A 14,720-nucleotide genomic window follows, 5' to 3' on the forward strand; every position below is an offset into this window, starting at 1 on the left:
CTGCGGTGGTCTGCTGGTCTGAAGAGGTAGTACTGTGTGGGAGGAGCTCAGGCAGGTATCTCTGGTGGCAGGATGGACCAGTGACTACTGTGAGCCTGGGTCCCTCACAGGTCGGTGTGGGCAGATCTGGGCCAGGCCTGAGCTCCCATGGTATTCTCTGGTTATTCTATTTTATTAATGATGAAATTGAGATATAGACATAGCAGTGCTGAAATTTTGAATGAAATCTGATCAACTCAACACAGGTATTTTAATGCTTAGAGTGAGAAGTGTTAATGGCTGGGTTTCCTAATTTCCTAATCCTAATTTCTCAAGGGACTAGTAATACTACTGTATTTCTGTTCTTCTATCCAATCTACAGATATGAGTAAGGCAACTTTAAAAAAAAATCTCTTTTTGAGTGCAGAGTAAACTGAGTCATGATAATCTTTTGAGTTTCTATGTTCTTGCAGTGATTTTAGGGTGTAATTAGCTTGGAATATGTTTATACCTTATAAAGACTGCTGAAAATTTCCTTGTTTTCTGTTTAATGCTATTATAGCATAGCAGAACATAAACATGATGTAGAATTCTTTTGTATTTTTTCTCCATGTGACTGGAATGTATTAGAGCTTACATGTGAAAATTCATTCAAAATCAGATTTCATTTATGTCCCATTACCAATTAGCCTTTTATCAATGTCAATTGACCTAATTTGGCTAGGAAAGGAATGGGAAAGGGGGCTGATGATTGGCCTTAGCTGGATCAATAGTGATCTACAAAATAAAAGCAGTCTTTTAAATTTGTTTGACTCTTTTCTATTGGCATACCCAAATATAAGGTTTTGTGAATGTCTAGATATAGGCCTGTATATTTCCTAATTGTATAGAGCATAAAGGAAGCCAGTTATAAATATGGTGGAACAAATCTCTCATAATTAGAAGATTTTCCTTAGACTAGTATTAGAAATTATTTGCATTTCACACTGAAACTAGGGAGGCAGCCTTGTATGGTGGTCTCTGGAATCAGAATTGTTGATTTAGATTCTCATTTCCCACTAACTAGCTGTGTGTCCTTCCACTAGTGACTTTAACACTTTATGTCTCACTTTTTCTCATCTTTATTGTAGGGATTATAATTTCAACCCTAAAGAGTTTTGAACATTATAAAATAAAAATTACTTTATTCTGTAATCCCCAGAAAGTGTTTATTCATAGGCCAGGAAATTGGCCATTGTCATAAGTGCTCAGTTTCATTAGATGTGGAATGGGAAAAATAGTATCTTATCTCATTGATGTAAAGCAGGTGTAAGTTGCTTGGCAAATAAAAAGGACTTAGTAAATTGTAATTGTTTGGTTAAGGGAAGGGAAGAGGACATGAAGAAGAAAATGAGAAAAAAAATTTGAAAGAAGTATTCTGAGAAAAATAATACTTGAAATTATGATTTCTCATTGCCTTTTCCTTAGTTTGTTCTTTCTTTAGATTTTCTAAGTTTTTAGAAGTTTTAATGTGTCAGTATTTAAACTGAAGGTCTCCCTTCTGTCTACCTAAAACAGGGGGACAAAGTACTAGTAAAAGTGCTGGTATGAAAAACACTTCTTTCATAAACAATGAATTTTGCATCATAAATAAGGAATCTAGAAAACTTACCATTGTTGTCATCAACTCAGCATAAAGGCAACTCAACATACATTCTCCTAGAATTTCCTCAGTTCAAGAATTATTTGATAAACTTAAATTCTCAATAGGCTGATGAATGAATGAATGATCTATCAATAAAAGAAAATGCAAAGAAAAAAAGAGGAACTTTGTCTCACTTTTCTACCCAGTTCTACACCGGGTTTCCTTTTTTATCCCTTGAAGTCTCTATCAGCTTTCCTTGAGCAAATCTTGTTTTAAATTAAGAATACAATGTTGTACATTCCAAACTAATTTTCTTTGTATCTAAATAAGTTTGGGCTGCTAAAATAGAATGCCATATAGTTCTGGAGGCTGAATGTCTGAGATCAGCATGCTTTCATGGTCGGATTTAGGAGAGGGCTTCTTCTAGGTTACAGACTGCTAACTTTCTGTATCCTTACAAGGTAGAAAGGATAACTGTTTGGTGTTTTATAAGGGCATTAATCCTTTTAATGAAGGCTTTACCCACATGACCTACTTACCACCCCAAAGACCCACCTCTGAATATGCTGTGTATCCTTAGTATACATGTATTAGTCATGTTCATTAGGATTAGGATTTTCACATGTGAATTTGGAGGCACACAAACATTCAGTCCATAGCACCATTCAAGTTCATTCTGTGAATTTCAGGTAGACCTATATCACAATAAAGGTGTTTATTATTTAACACCTATTTACTTAGACATGCTGTAAGATTATTTTTATCTTAGGAAAGAAGAGATTGGTTTTAGGGGTTCACTGCCTCTCTTAGTCTTCTGGGACTCATGTTCAGACTGTTAAGGAGTCTTGCAGTGTGATGGAAACCTGAAGGAATTTAATCCAAAAAGATACTGATTATTAAAAATACACCAGCTCCTTATCTCAAATAAATGTAGCACTAGATTTTTCCATTCTAGATTTATAATTATTAATTATCAGCATCTCATTCAGGACCCTAAACTAAACTGTCTCCTATTTTTATTTAGCAATTTTGGTTCATTTTTTTTCAAACAGTTGATTTCAGTCAGACTCCATTGGCTTGGTTATATTGTTTTATTTATTTCATTTCTCATTTCAGGGAATTCCAGGAGGGACTGGTAATATTGGTTCACCTGGTTACCCTGGCAGGCAGGTGCAGTAACTGTATTTACATTTCTCCTTTTATATTTCTCTTGGTGAATATATTGTATGTTCTGATTTTGAGAGTTAATGTTCAAACGACAGTAGGTTTACTTTTATTAAATCATGAAAGAGAAATAATTTAAAAATCAAAGTTGTAAATTTTTTTCAAAAATTTTACATTGAAAGTTTTGTTTGAAATGGGAGTGGGGCTTTTAATCATGTTTAATGTGATTGTACAGTGGAACCTTCAAAATTAAAATGCCCAAGAGTCTAATAAGTTCTTAAAACAGCTCCATGCCATTGGCCAAAATGAAGTAAAAGAAAGAGTTTTTAGTTTTAAGACTGTCCATTATAAGCATTATTTTTTAATAACGCAGTTACAAAAACCTGAGAAATAGTTGCCACTATCAAATACTTTTATCTAAATTGAATTCAATTCTTTTGTTATACTGCTTTGAAAATTTATTTAATCATTTCATATGTATTTCCCTCTAATTTCATAACTTTCCCTAACTTCTTAATGTGACTAATAATAGAGCAAATTTTCCTTCCTAGGCTTTCAAGAACTGATTATTTCTAAAATTAATTAATTAAATGTAGAAGTCTACGTTTGTTATCTTTTTTGTATTCTTAGGAATGAAGGGAATAAAAAAATCTAAAAAACAATCTATTTTAACAAAGTCCATTGTTATGCCTTCAGAAATAACTAGAGGTATTATACATTATACTGTTATGATTAAGAGATGATATATGTTGTCTGAGAAATATAAAATATGAATACTTCAGCATATGGACATTGATTTAAAATTTAAAATGTAGTTATCTTTTAAAATGTATGGGGATATCTTTTAGAGTAAGTTAACTTGAAGTGTTTTAAAACAATATAGAAATGAGAAATACTTCAGTGAAAAAATTTTTATCTGATAATATATATTAATGTATTATATTTAGATAACTAAGATATATTTGTGTATACATTATATTCAAAGACTCTTTTGGTACTGACATTCCTTGCACATTTGTAATTTTCATTAGAGTTTTCTAAATAGAAAGTCTGAATTTTATAATATTTAAATGATAGCTGTTTATATTTTATTAATCTTTTTGTTAATAAATTTTTAAAAGTTTTATAGTATGATGACAATGTCTTTTGTTCACACTAGGGTTTAGCTGGACCAGAAGGTAATCCAGGTCCTAAAGGTATACGAGTAAGTAAGCATTTTCATCATTTTGTTAAGTGTGTTTGACTAAAAGTAGAATGAAATACACCATTTTTATGCCTTATTTTAGGAGGTTTGAATTTAATGCAAGCTTAGTCTGAAAAGAATATGCTTACTGTTTCGCTTTTATGCCACAGAAAAGAGTCTAGGTTTTGCATTGTTATTTTCTATTAATTTCCAGTTCTTATCCTAATGTCTGACATGTTAGAATGTGCTTTATAAACATTTGTACTATTGTTTATATATGAACATACACAAAACTAAAAAGTCATCATGAAAAAAATTGAAAAGTTGGAGAGAATCTTAGTAGTTCAAGGTGAAAGTAAGTTTCCCTTGCAAAAATTGTAAGGGGTAAGGAAACATCTATAAAGAAGGAAATAAGCTTATTATATTTTGAACATCCCATCTACTTCCAAACCATTAAATGAAATGTTAGCCACTTTTAATCATTAAGAGAGTACAAAAAATGTTGTTATGATGTTATGTTGTTATGTTGTGTGCTACAACTTATTATCAAAGATGGTTCTATGATAATTAAAAAATAAATTAAATTTTTGTTTTTAAAAATTCTTTATTTTAAATAGCCAGGTATTTTCCTAAGCCTGCTTATGTTTCTCTTATTATCAATACTGCATTTTAGAAATAAGCAAAAGCATTTAAACAATGATGTTTTACATCTTTAAAAATATTAAACTTTTTCAAATACTTTTATATGTGTTTTCTTCTTTATTTTTCCATCAGCCCTGCAAAGTAGGAGAACAGAACTACCATCTCTGTTTTACAAAGAGAAAAATAGCATGCTAAGGAGCTTAACTTTGGCAGTTATTGCTTACTAGACCTGGAGCCAAACTACCTTTATCTCTGCTGTTTCCACTATACCATTTTCTTTATTCTTGCAATATATAAAAATATAATGGGGAAATTTATGTATTTTTTAGTAAAAATTGTGCTGAAATCTCATGGCTAGTTGGATTTGGGAAGCAAGAAGGGATTTTTGATTAAGAACATGGGCTGTGCAGTTAGGCCATGTGTTTTTTTGATAATCCTTTTTCCATTAGCTTTGTGTTTTCAGATGTCATTCAGCCTTCAGTGCTTCATTTTTCTTAGGAATTTGTGATAATGAAACTTAGTTGTAAGAATTAAATAAGATTAGCATTCTTTAATAAAGCCCAGTGCCTAGCACAGGGCATGCACTTCCTTTGTAGATTCTATATTGATTATTTAAATTTGAGAGTTTCTTTTGTGCATGAGCTAATGTGTGTCTTGTACACATTTGGAGTATATACTGTACTGCTTATTGTTACTGCATTTTCTCATCTTGCTTCAGTGATTCATATAACTTTATAAGTTCTTTTTATACCATTTTTATATTGCATAATACATTTTTTCTTATTGATTTTTTCCCATTTGTATTGAAAATTCATGTGTAAGCTGTAATACTTTAAATTGCACTTTCAGGTTTTGACAATCAGCTTCATAGAAATATTTTTCAAATCATATTTACTCTTTTTTATTATTGATTTAAGTATGTAATTAGTCATTTTAGGAAGTTGTAATAAAATAATGACTAAGTATCATTTATATAGAAATTTACACATTATGAAGACATTTCCACAATTTATATTTTATTTTATCTTTAAAATTTGCTCTTTGAGAATGCTGATGAAATCTGGAGGGCATTTCACATTTATTTACAAAAGGTCTCAAATGTAGACTTTTGACACAAACTTCAAATCTGGTTAAAAAGACAAAAATCACAGTAATGTACTTATAGGATTATAATATTTTTTTCTTCTAATTTGTTTCCTGTTGCTGGACAATAATACTACATGTTATTCATTGTGAATGAACATTTTTGTGAGTCACATAATATACTATCTTTTTACTGGTAGTTGTTTAACTGTATTTTTGTTTTTAAGAGAATTACTATATTAAATGTAAACATTTAAAACAGACCATAAAATTTTAAACCCTCCTTTGACATTTTTTGGGGTTATAATATGCAAAGTGCCTCAAATAGTAAAAGTACGTATGACTTCAACCCTCCCTCTTATTGGTCCTGCTGGTGACACAAAATTCTCACTCTCTGAGTCTACTTTGCCTTTAAAAGCAAAAAATGCATATTATTATTGTTTTAGTCAACTTTCTGTTATTATAATAAAATACCTGAGATAAGCAACATATGAAGAGGAAAACAGTTTATTTTGTGGATATTTTAGTTCATGATCAGTTGGCCTCATCACTTTGGGCCTATGGTGAGTCTATATATCATGGCAATATATAATGGAATAAAACTAAATCATGAGCCAAGAAGCAAAAAAGAGAGAAAGGGACCAGGGTCCAACAATCCTCATGCCCTCAGTGACTTGGGGTCCTCTCACTAGGCTCTACCTCTGAAAAGTTCCACTACCTCCTAATAATATCACCCTAGGGACTAAGCCTTAACACATGGACTTTCAGGGACATTTAAGATCAAAACTATACCAGGTTTTTAAAAAATAGATATTATTTGGTGCATTACACACCTCTAGTTTAGTGGTGGTATTTTGAGAATGACCACAACTTTGTGTGATTTCTTTGGTGGGTACTCATAGCATTGTTCCCTTTAAAATATTTAATTATCAGTTTTATATTTATGCCCGGCATAGGCTATGTTGAACTGAAGTCTGACTTTTCAACTCTATGTTCTCAGTTAGTTATTTAAAAGTTTATGATAGATGCATCCATTAGGATGTGTATTTATTTTATTTATAACCAAAACAAAAGTACATTAAAATAAAATTTATCTGTTTACAGTCAGTCAACTGTAACTGATAATTAAAGCTTACAGATTTTGTCATGATAATACCAAGTGCTTTTTTGTTCTTATTTTAAAAGAAACATTCCCATTCTCCAGCTGCTTGGCTATCAAGTAAGCAAATTATAGATGTTTTATTTTATTAAAGTTAAATAGAAAGGAACTAATTTTTTTATTTTTTGCTTCTTCATACAATCTGTAGTACATAAGATAATTTTATGTGTGTTTTTGCCTTATTTTTTTAAAATACTCCTCCTGCTTTGACAACACTCAGCTAGTTCTGTTCCTCAGGAACTAAATCCGTGGTAAAATTTTTATTCCAAGCTACTTAGAAATGATTCCTAAAACATTTTCTATTTTTAATTTTTAAAATTATGGTAAAGTAACACAGCATAAAATTTGCCATTTTAACCATTTTTAAGTGAACAGTCAATGGCATAAAATTCATTCACGTTGTTGTGCAACCACCACCACTATCCATCTCAGAACTGTTATACTTCCCAAATTGAAATTCTGAACCCATTAATAACTACTCCCACCTCAGCCCCAACCCTGGTCTTCTACTTGTTCTCTCTAAAAATTTTATTACTTTATGTACCTAATGGAAACAGGTGCCTAAATAATATCTGTCCTTTTGACTGTCTTGTTTCACTTAGCATAATGGTCATCAAGGTTCATCTGTGTTATGGCATGTCTCAGAATTGCTTCCTTTTTAAGGCTTACACACAGTATTTATTCCATTGTATGTGTATATCACATTTTGTTTATCTATTCATCTGTTGATGAACATTTGGGCAGCTTTTACCTTTTGACTATTGTGAATAATGCTAACTGTGTGAATAATGCTGTGAATAATGTATGAGTGTACAAATGACATTTACTTATTTAATCCTCAAATTCTTCAGTGTTTAGCATTGCAGAACATTTACTCTGAAAAGTCATCCATTCTCTAGTTCTGAATAAGTAGGCTTTATGTATAACCTAGCAAAAATGGTCTCCTGTGTTTCTGCTTCAAGTTCTTTTGTACCTTGTCTTTCCTCTGTATCCTAAAACTATTCTTCTCCTATCTATCTACATTTCATCCTCTCTCAAGTCAGTAATGATTATTCTCTTTGTTTTCTCCTCGGAGCTCTAATCTACCTTCTAAGCTTCAGACATATTTGTCCTTCAAATCTTTTATATCTCTATGGACTCTTTTTATGAGTTCCATGTCTCTAATTTTCTGTTAAGATAATTACACTTATGTTCCAGCATGACCACAAACTCAAAGTGACCAACAAAACTCATATTTTCTACAAAACCACCTTCCTTGTTTGCTTTTTGTGTTTCTTCAGTGCTTACCATTTGGGGGTTAATCCAGCCATAAACCTTAAAGTCATCTTTGCCTTGATCCTTAAAAAGAATTAAGATCTGTTGACCACTGAAATCCAAGTGACTTTTAAAAACTGCATTTTGTTTAGACAAAAACCATATCTATTTTTTAATTACTCACAGTATAAATTCCAAATTCTCTGTCATGTATAAAAGATCTTTCCTGATGGACCATTGTTACCTTTTCCAATCTAACCTCTTGTCCACTAACCACATAGAACTAACTAGTTGCAGGTCATTATACATGCTGTGTCATTTCATTCCAGTATATTGACTGATAGCATATTATATTAGCCATACCTTTCCATTTCTTCAAGACTCAGCTCAAATGTTGCCTCCTCAATAAAACAATCTTACTTTTCTCTTTAGGCAAACTGGCCATTCTGCTTCCATAGTTTTCATTGTGTCTTGTATTTATCATATCACCTGTTACATAATCATGTCACAATTATCATGATATTATAATTATTTATTTGTATGATACTCTTTTTGAGGGTAATGATTTTCACATTTTTTAAAAATGTCTTTATTTTTTAATTTTTATTTTTATGTGATGCTGAGGATCGAACCCAGTACCTCACATATGAGAGGGAAGCACTCCGTCATTGAGCCACAACCCCAGGCCTCACATTCTTATTTAAAATCCCAGCACCTGACACAAAATGGATGTTAAAATAATGCTAGTTGAATCAGTAATCTAAACACTTAATTCTTCAAACATGGACCATAGAAAGAGCAAGAGCATTCTAACAGGTTTTCCTACAATAAGTATTTCTTGTTCTGGATACATTCTGTGTTAATGAACAGATTAATATTTTAGAAATACTTTTTGACATTAATGCACTACTCTCACAAAGTCCCTCGCTTCCATTTATCTAAAATATAAAGTCATAAATTTTTATCTTGACATTTAATACTCTTTAATCTAGCTGCAAACTACCTACAGTATACATTATAAAATTGATGAAATAGACTATCTGCTACAGGTATAACTAAGGTATGTTAGAACATAGCATCTTGTGTTGTTATTTATATGTATCCTTTGTTTCTCAAATCACATTAAAAACTTCATGAGGTCAGAATGGGTCCTTGTCTTTTTTGAAGTATTACACACAAAAAATTCTATCAGTTATCATTTATAAACACTGTGTTTATTATCATGAACAAAGACCCTCTGCTATGTCTCTGCTTATTCTAATTGCTCTTTCTTGGAGCAATCCTCTGCTGTCATTATCCTGTACTTATCAAGATTTTACTTATGTTGTAGACCAATCTCAAGTGCCAGCCTCCTTTGAATCCTTCCTTGATTGCCTTCCCTCCTTTCATATTATAATGGATCTCTTCTGCCTCTTCTTACAGTCTTTTGATACCTACCTTCTACTTTACATTTTAGTGTGTGTGTGTGTGTATATATATATATATATATATATATATATATATATATATATATATATTTTTTTTTTTTTTTCTCCCTGCCCACCATAAAATTCAGTGGAGGAAAGAATTTGGTCTTTTTATTTTTATTAACTGCTGTGTCTTCAGTTTTCTGCATTTTTTAAATGTAAAGATTGACCTGTAATTTTTGGAAGAAAAGCAACCGAGAGAAAATTATTTATACTTTAATACCTTTAAATCTTACACTTCTATACTACTATAAGTAAAATTGAAAGTACTTCTGTTTAGAAATCTTAATGGAGTAAATATTGAGATGAAATAATACAAATATTATTTTCATGTTTTAAGGGTTTCATTGGCTCTCCTGGAGAAGCAGGACAAGTTGGACCTGAAGGAGAAAGAGTAAGTTTTCAAAATTTATATCTAATGCTATTTAGTAATGATGGTGTACAACAGATATTATATATATATATATATAATATATATATATATATTATATGTATATATATATTATATATAACGTATATATATATCTTATATATATAAGATAATCTTACTGAGAGAGCATTCAGATTTAAGAAAACCCACCATCACCTGAAAGAATATAATTACATTTTCTTAAACTTTATTGATTTTTATAAGGAAGTAACATTATATGAACATATGTAGATATTTTAAATATGATTTTTTAAAAATACATATTAAAATATCTAATTATGAAATTTTTATAATTTGTTAGTCTTTAATTTGAATATAAGTTGTTAACAAGTATATTTTGTAGTATAATATGTAGTAAAGAATTAAGTCTTAGGAGACATATTTATGTTTAATTTAATCATTGGAGGATTGTTCCAAGAAAGAGCAATTAGAGTTGTTCATGAATAAAGATAGAATATTTATAAACTGGTCTGTTATACTAAAAACAATCAAGATAGTGAGTTTTGACACTGAAACTTCATCATATCTAGTTTTCAGGGTTATATTCAGTCCAATTATTTGTATTCCTTCATTTTTACTCTGTGGATTAAAAAATAAAATTAAATGATATTAGAATATTGTTACAAAATTTTAAACTACAGAATCATATTTAGTATTTAGCTTTTAACTCTATCATGGTAAGAATGCAGTTCAGAACAGAATTTTTATTTCTAGAAAGTGTTTTTTTTGCAACTGAAAGTGATACAAGTTATTCTTAGCTAAATATATTTTCAAATATATTGTTTTTGAGTGAGTGAATTACCTCACATTTTCTGGTAATTACATGTGCATGCCCTGCATAGAAGTAATAATTTTAAGAGTTTAAATATACTGTAAAGATAATTTGTCCAGTCTTTGGTGAGATGAAATGACAATTTTCCCTTGATGAACATGACAAGTCATTTCTTTCAATGGCGAAAAATATCTTCAGCATAATATTGCAGCTAAAACATTTAAACTTTATGTGATACAACACATTAATAGAAGGTATCTTCCATTCATTATGCAAAGAATTGAACTACTGCTTCTCCACCCAAAGGAGTATATTTAGTTTACATTTTTAATAATTCTTTTGCTTATGATATAGTCCTTTTCTGATCTTTTTGTATGATTGTATTTCTAATAAATGATTTAATAACAAAAATTGTATGTTCTTGCAAAATGTTGTTATCTTGTATTGAAGGATCTTAAGCCCATTGTTGACACAGGCCATCAACAGGCACAATACTATCATCACACTCCCTCGTTTTGTATGAAGACATGTGTCAACACACATAAAGACATTTCATCATATTCTGTCTATCATATACCATGTCCTAATATTATTTGGTTACATCAGAACTCATTAAGACATAAATGATAGAGCAAACTGGGTGTTTTTATTAAGTAAAACATTTAAGTATGGAAAAGCAGAAAAAAATAGTCTTCTCTGAAAACAGAAAGAAATATCCCTTTTTGGAAATTGGTATTATAAACACACATGTGCACACACATGCACACCCCCATGCATATGGTATGTGAAATATATATACACATATGTGTGGAAAATGCTTGTTTGATTTTGTCTGCATTGTTGTTAGCCTTCCTGCTATAATTTAGGAAAATCAACCTTTGAAAACGATAATATCCATTTTTTCCTTAAAAAAAAAAACTCACTGTGTTTTGTAAAGATACATAAAGTTCTAACAAAATGAGTCTTCTTGTTCACCTATAAACTCTTTTTTGGTAATAAATGAGACATGAGTATTCAGGAAACACTTGACTTGAAAGAAGTGAATGAATTATTTAAGCCAATGATATCTTCCAATATATCTGTATGTACAATCAAACCAAAGGACATGGTTATGGTATAAATTTTCTTTTCTTATCCTTTCCTCTCCTTTGAGAAAGGGTCTTGCTATGTTTCCAAAAGTAGTCTAGAACTCCTAGGCTGGAGCAATCCTCTTGTGTCAGCCTTGGGAATAGCTGGAACTATAGGCGTGTGCTGCGTTGCCTGGCTTTAATAGATTTCTTAGTATGAGGCTTATAGGTGACTACATGACTCAGTGATTATATCAGGTAGGATGCTTTAGACAGCATGTAATAGATAACTCCAACAAAAACTGGCTTAAAAATAGGGAAATTCTAATAAGTGACAACAGTAGATAAGGCACTATTCCCAAATTTGCAAACAATTCTCCAGGATCTTTGAAGGTAAAGATAAAAGCTTTATTTCCTACTGGGGCTCAGAGTGCAGAGAACCAAGCAGTTCTGCTACCCTCGACCCCAGCTGGAGGTAGGAATATACTTATAAGGCCTAAAATCACAAAGAAAGGGTGGCAGGAGAGGCAATCATAATCACAAAGTACATTTCATACAAATGGAAAATTACAAAAATAGAGTCATATAATCATATTCTCAGAAATTACATTCTCAGAAAAACAATTTTGCATTAGTCCCATAGAGCAAAGATATTGTGGTCAGGGTGTAAGTAGGTAGGGATGGAGGTGTTTGCTTCTATGCAAGTGGGCTCATGTGGAAAGGAGGCCAACTTTACACAGAGGTATCTGAACAAAATGGGGTAAGTCTGGGCTGATTTTCAGATCAGCCTATAACATAAGACACAATGCAAATACTTTACATGAAGTAATTCCTTTAATTCCCACAAAACCTAAGATGATATTGTTATTACTCTCATTATAGATGAAGAAAATGAAACATACAGAGAAAGTAAATTGTCTTAAAATATATTCAGGTAGTAAGAGCAAAGCCAGGATTTGTATTATATGTTCTGGCTCTAAAACCTGACTGCGTAAGGAGTATACTCCACTGCCTCTCACATGACAAGAATTTCATAGCTTAAGTGGGATATAGGTGCAAGATGATCTCGAACATAGTGATGCCTTCTCTGTCTTGCCTTTCCCGTTGTTGGCATTACACTAGGACCAGTTTCCCATATAATTGCAAGATTGCCAGTGTAAGGGTTAATTTACCTTTGTTTATATCCATATAAAGATAGGGAGACAGAGGAGTACATCTTTTGGGGGTAAGAAAATAAGATCCTCCTGTTTGTCTGGTTGTACCATTATTGGTAGTGTGCCTACTTCTGAATAAATAACTATCATCAGGGTATGTCAAGATCTCATTTGGAGGTATGGATGGGGTAAATTCCTAAATGCAATCAGGTCTATTTTGAAGAAGGAAAGGGGCTGCTTCAGTTAAATGAATATATTGAAGCTTTTCACACTAGTTTACTTGACAATTTATTTCTATCTTTGGCATACTTCATTAATAGATATTTGACAAAAAATATGTAATATTTAATTCATTCAGCAACTATAAATTTTGACTTTTCTATATTATAGGGCATTCCTGGGATCCGTGGAAAGAAGGGTGTTAAAGGAAGACAGGTAACTTGATTGATTCCTTTTTCTTGAAGTTCAGTATAGAGCAATGTAATCTAATTTTGTGTTTTTGTTCTCATTAAAATATGGATACATTTTGCTTTTGTTGTTGTTATGCATAATCCATCTCATTCAAAAAGTTTAATTTTTTTGCTACTTTGTATATCATGGGGGTACTTAAGAATGTAAAAGAAAATTTAGATTTAAAAATAACTCTAAATTTAATACTTCTAAATCCATTTACTATATCAGTGGAGAAACCCTTGTCTCTTTTATTTTTTTTGTCGGTGATGGGGGGTGTCCAGGGATTGAACTCATGGTCATTTGACCACTGAGTCACATCCTTAGCCCCATTTTGTATTTTATTTAGAGATAGGATCCCACTGAGCTCCTTAATACCTGGCTTTTGCTGAGGCTGGCTTTGAATTTGCCATCCTCCTGCCTCAGCCTCCCAAGCCATGGGGATTACAGGTGTGTGCCATTGCACCAGGCCTCTTTGTCCTCTTTGAAGGAGCTAAAATGTCACAGAAAATGTGTGAACAGCTTAGAACACCAGTGGTAGCACTATTCAACCTATTCCTACACAAAGAGATGTCTTAGAAACTTAACCTCATGTTCTAGAGGTTTCTAAAATGCCTGTTTCAGCTGTTAGTTTAGAGACTGGGTTTCAACAGCTTTTTATATTTCCAGATTAAAAAAAAATTAAAGGAGAGTGAATTTACTAGGTAATATAATACTTTCAGAAATGGGAGAAAATTTTGACATAATTGAGTACTGTGCTATTTAAAAGATGAGAAAAATGGTCCAGACAAGTTGTCCTAGCTAAGTTAGTTGTCCGTCTCAGGTTGTCCTGGCTAAGTTAGTATAGATAATTATCCACCTGCTTTCCACTGTGCGGTTTTTATTGCCACTTGAATGCATTTTCTAGGGTAAGCTGTCAAAGGCTGCATTGTTTTCTGTAGTTTATGAGGATAAAAATCAAGTTTTTATAACCATATTTTTAGAAGTTTGGTATACACCTGAATAAAATTTTAATGATTATAAAAAATGGATATCAGTGTTTTCAAATATAACTTTTAAGGATCCAAATCTATTACAAATGCATATTTTAAAGCAATGACACATTGAGAACTTTAAAGAAAAGTAGCAATAAAAGGCCTAGTAATAATTTCATTTGCTATTTTTCCACAGTTTTCTTGGATTCTATTTTTGAATCCTATTAGATAATTTTATAATTCCCTGTTATAATTTGGATTTGAAATGTCTCCCAAAGTTTCATATGTTGATGACTTGGTCCCCCAAATGCAGCCATGT

At 31.5% G+C, this 14,720-nt stretch overlaps 1 protein-coding gene across 1 annotated transcript in view; it reads left to right on the top strand.

Annotated features, from left to right (window-relative positions):
* The window catches only part of Col24a1 (collagen type XXIV alpha 1 chain), a 367,698-nt gene that overhangs the window by 73,734 nt on the left and 279,244 nt on the right, over window positions 1-14,720 (top strand). Inside the window, exons 9-12 of the mRNA XM_076862570.1 lie at window positions 2,720-2,773; window positions 3,927-3,971; window positions 9,895-9,948; window positions 13,368-13,412. Of these exons, the coding sequence (XP_076718685.1) occupies window positions 2,720-2,773; window positions 3,927-3,971; window positions 9,895-9,948; window positions 13,368-13,412 (198 nt within the window). The remainder of the gene's footprint in view (window positions 1-2,719; window positions 2,774-3,926; window positions 3,972-9,894; window positions 9,949-13,367; window positions 13,413-14,720) is intronic.

Source organism: Callospermophilus lateralis, chromosome 7, assembly GCF_048772815.1.
Source record: "Callospermophilus lateralis isolate mCalLat2 chromosome 7, mCalLat2.hap1, whole genome shotgun sequence".
Classification (NCBI taxonomy): domain Eukaryota; kingdom Metazoa; phylum Chordata; class Mammalia; order Rodentia; family Sciuridae; genus Callospermophilus; species Callospermophilus lateralis.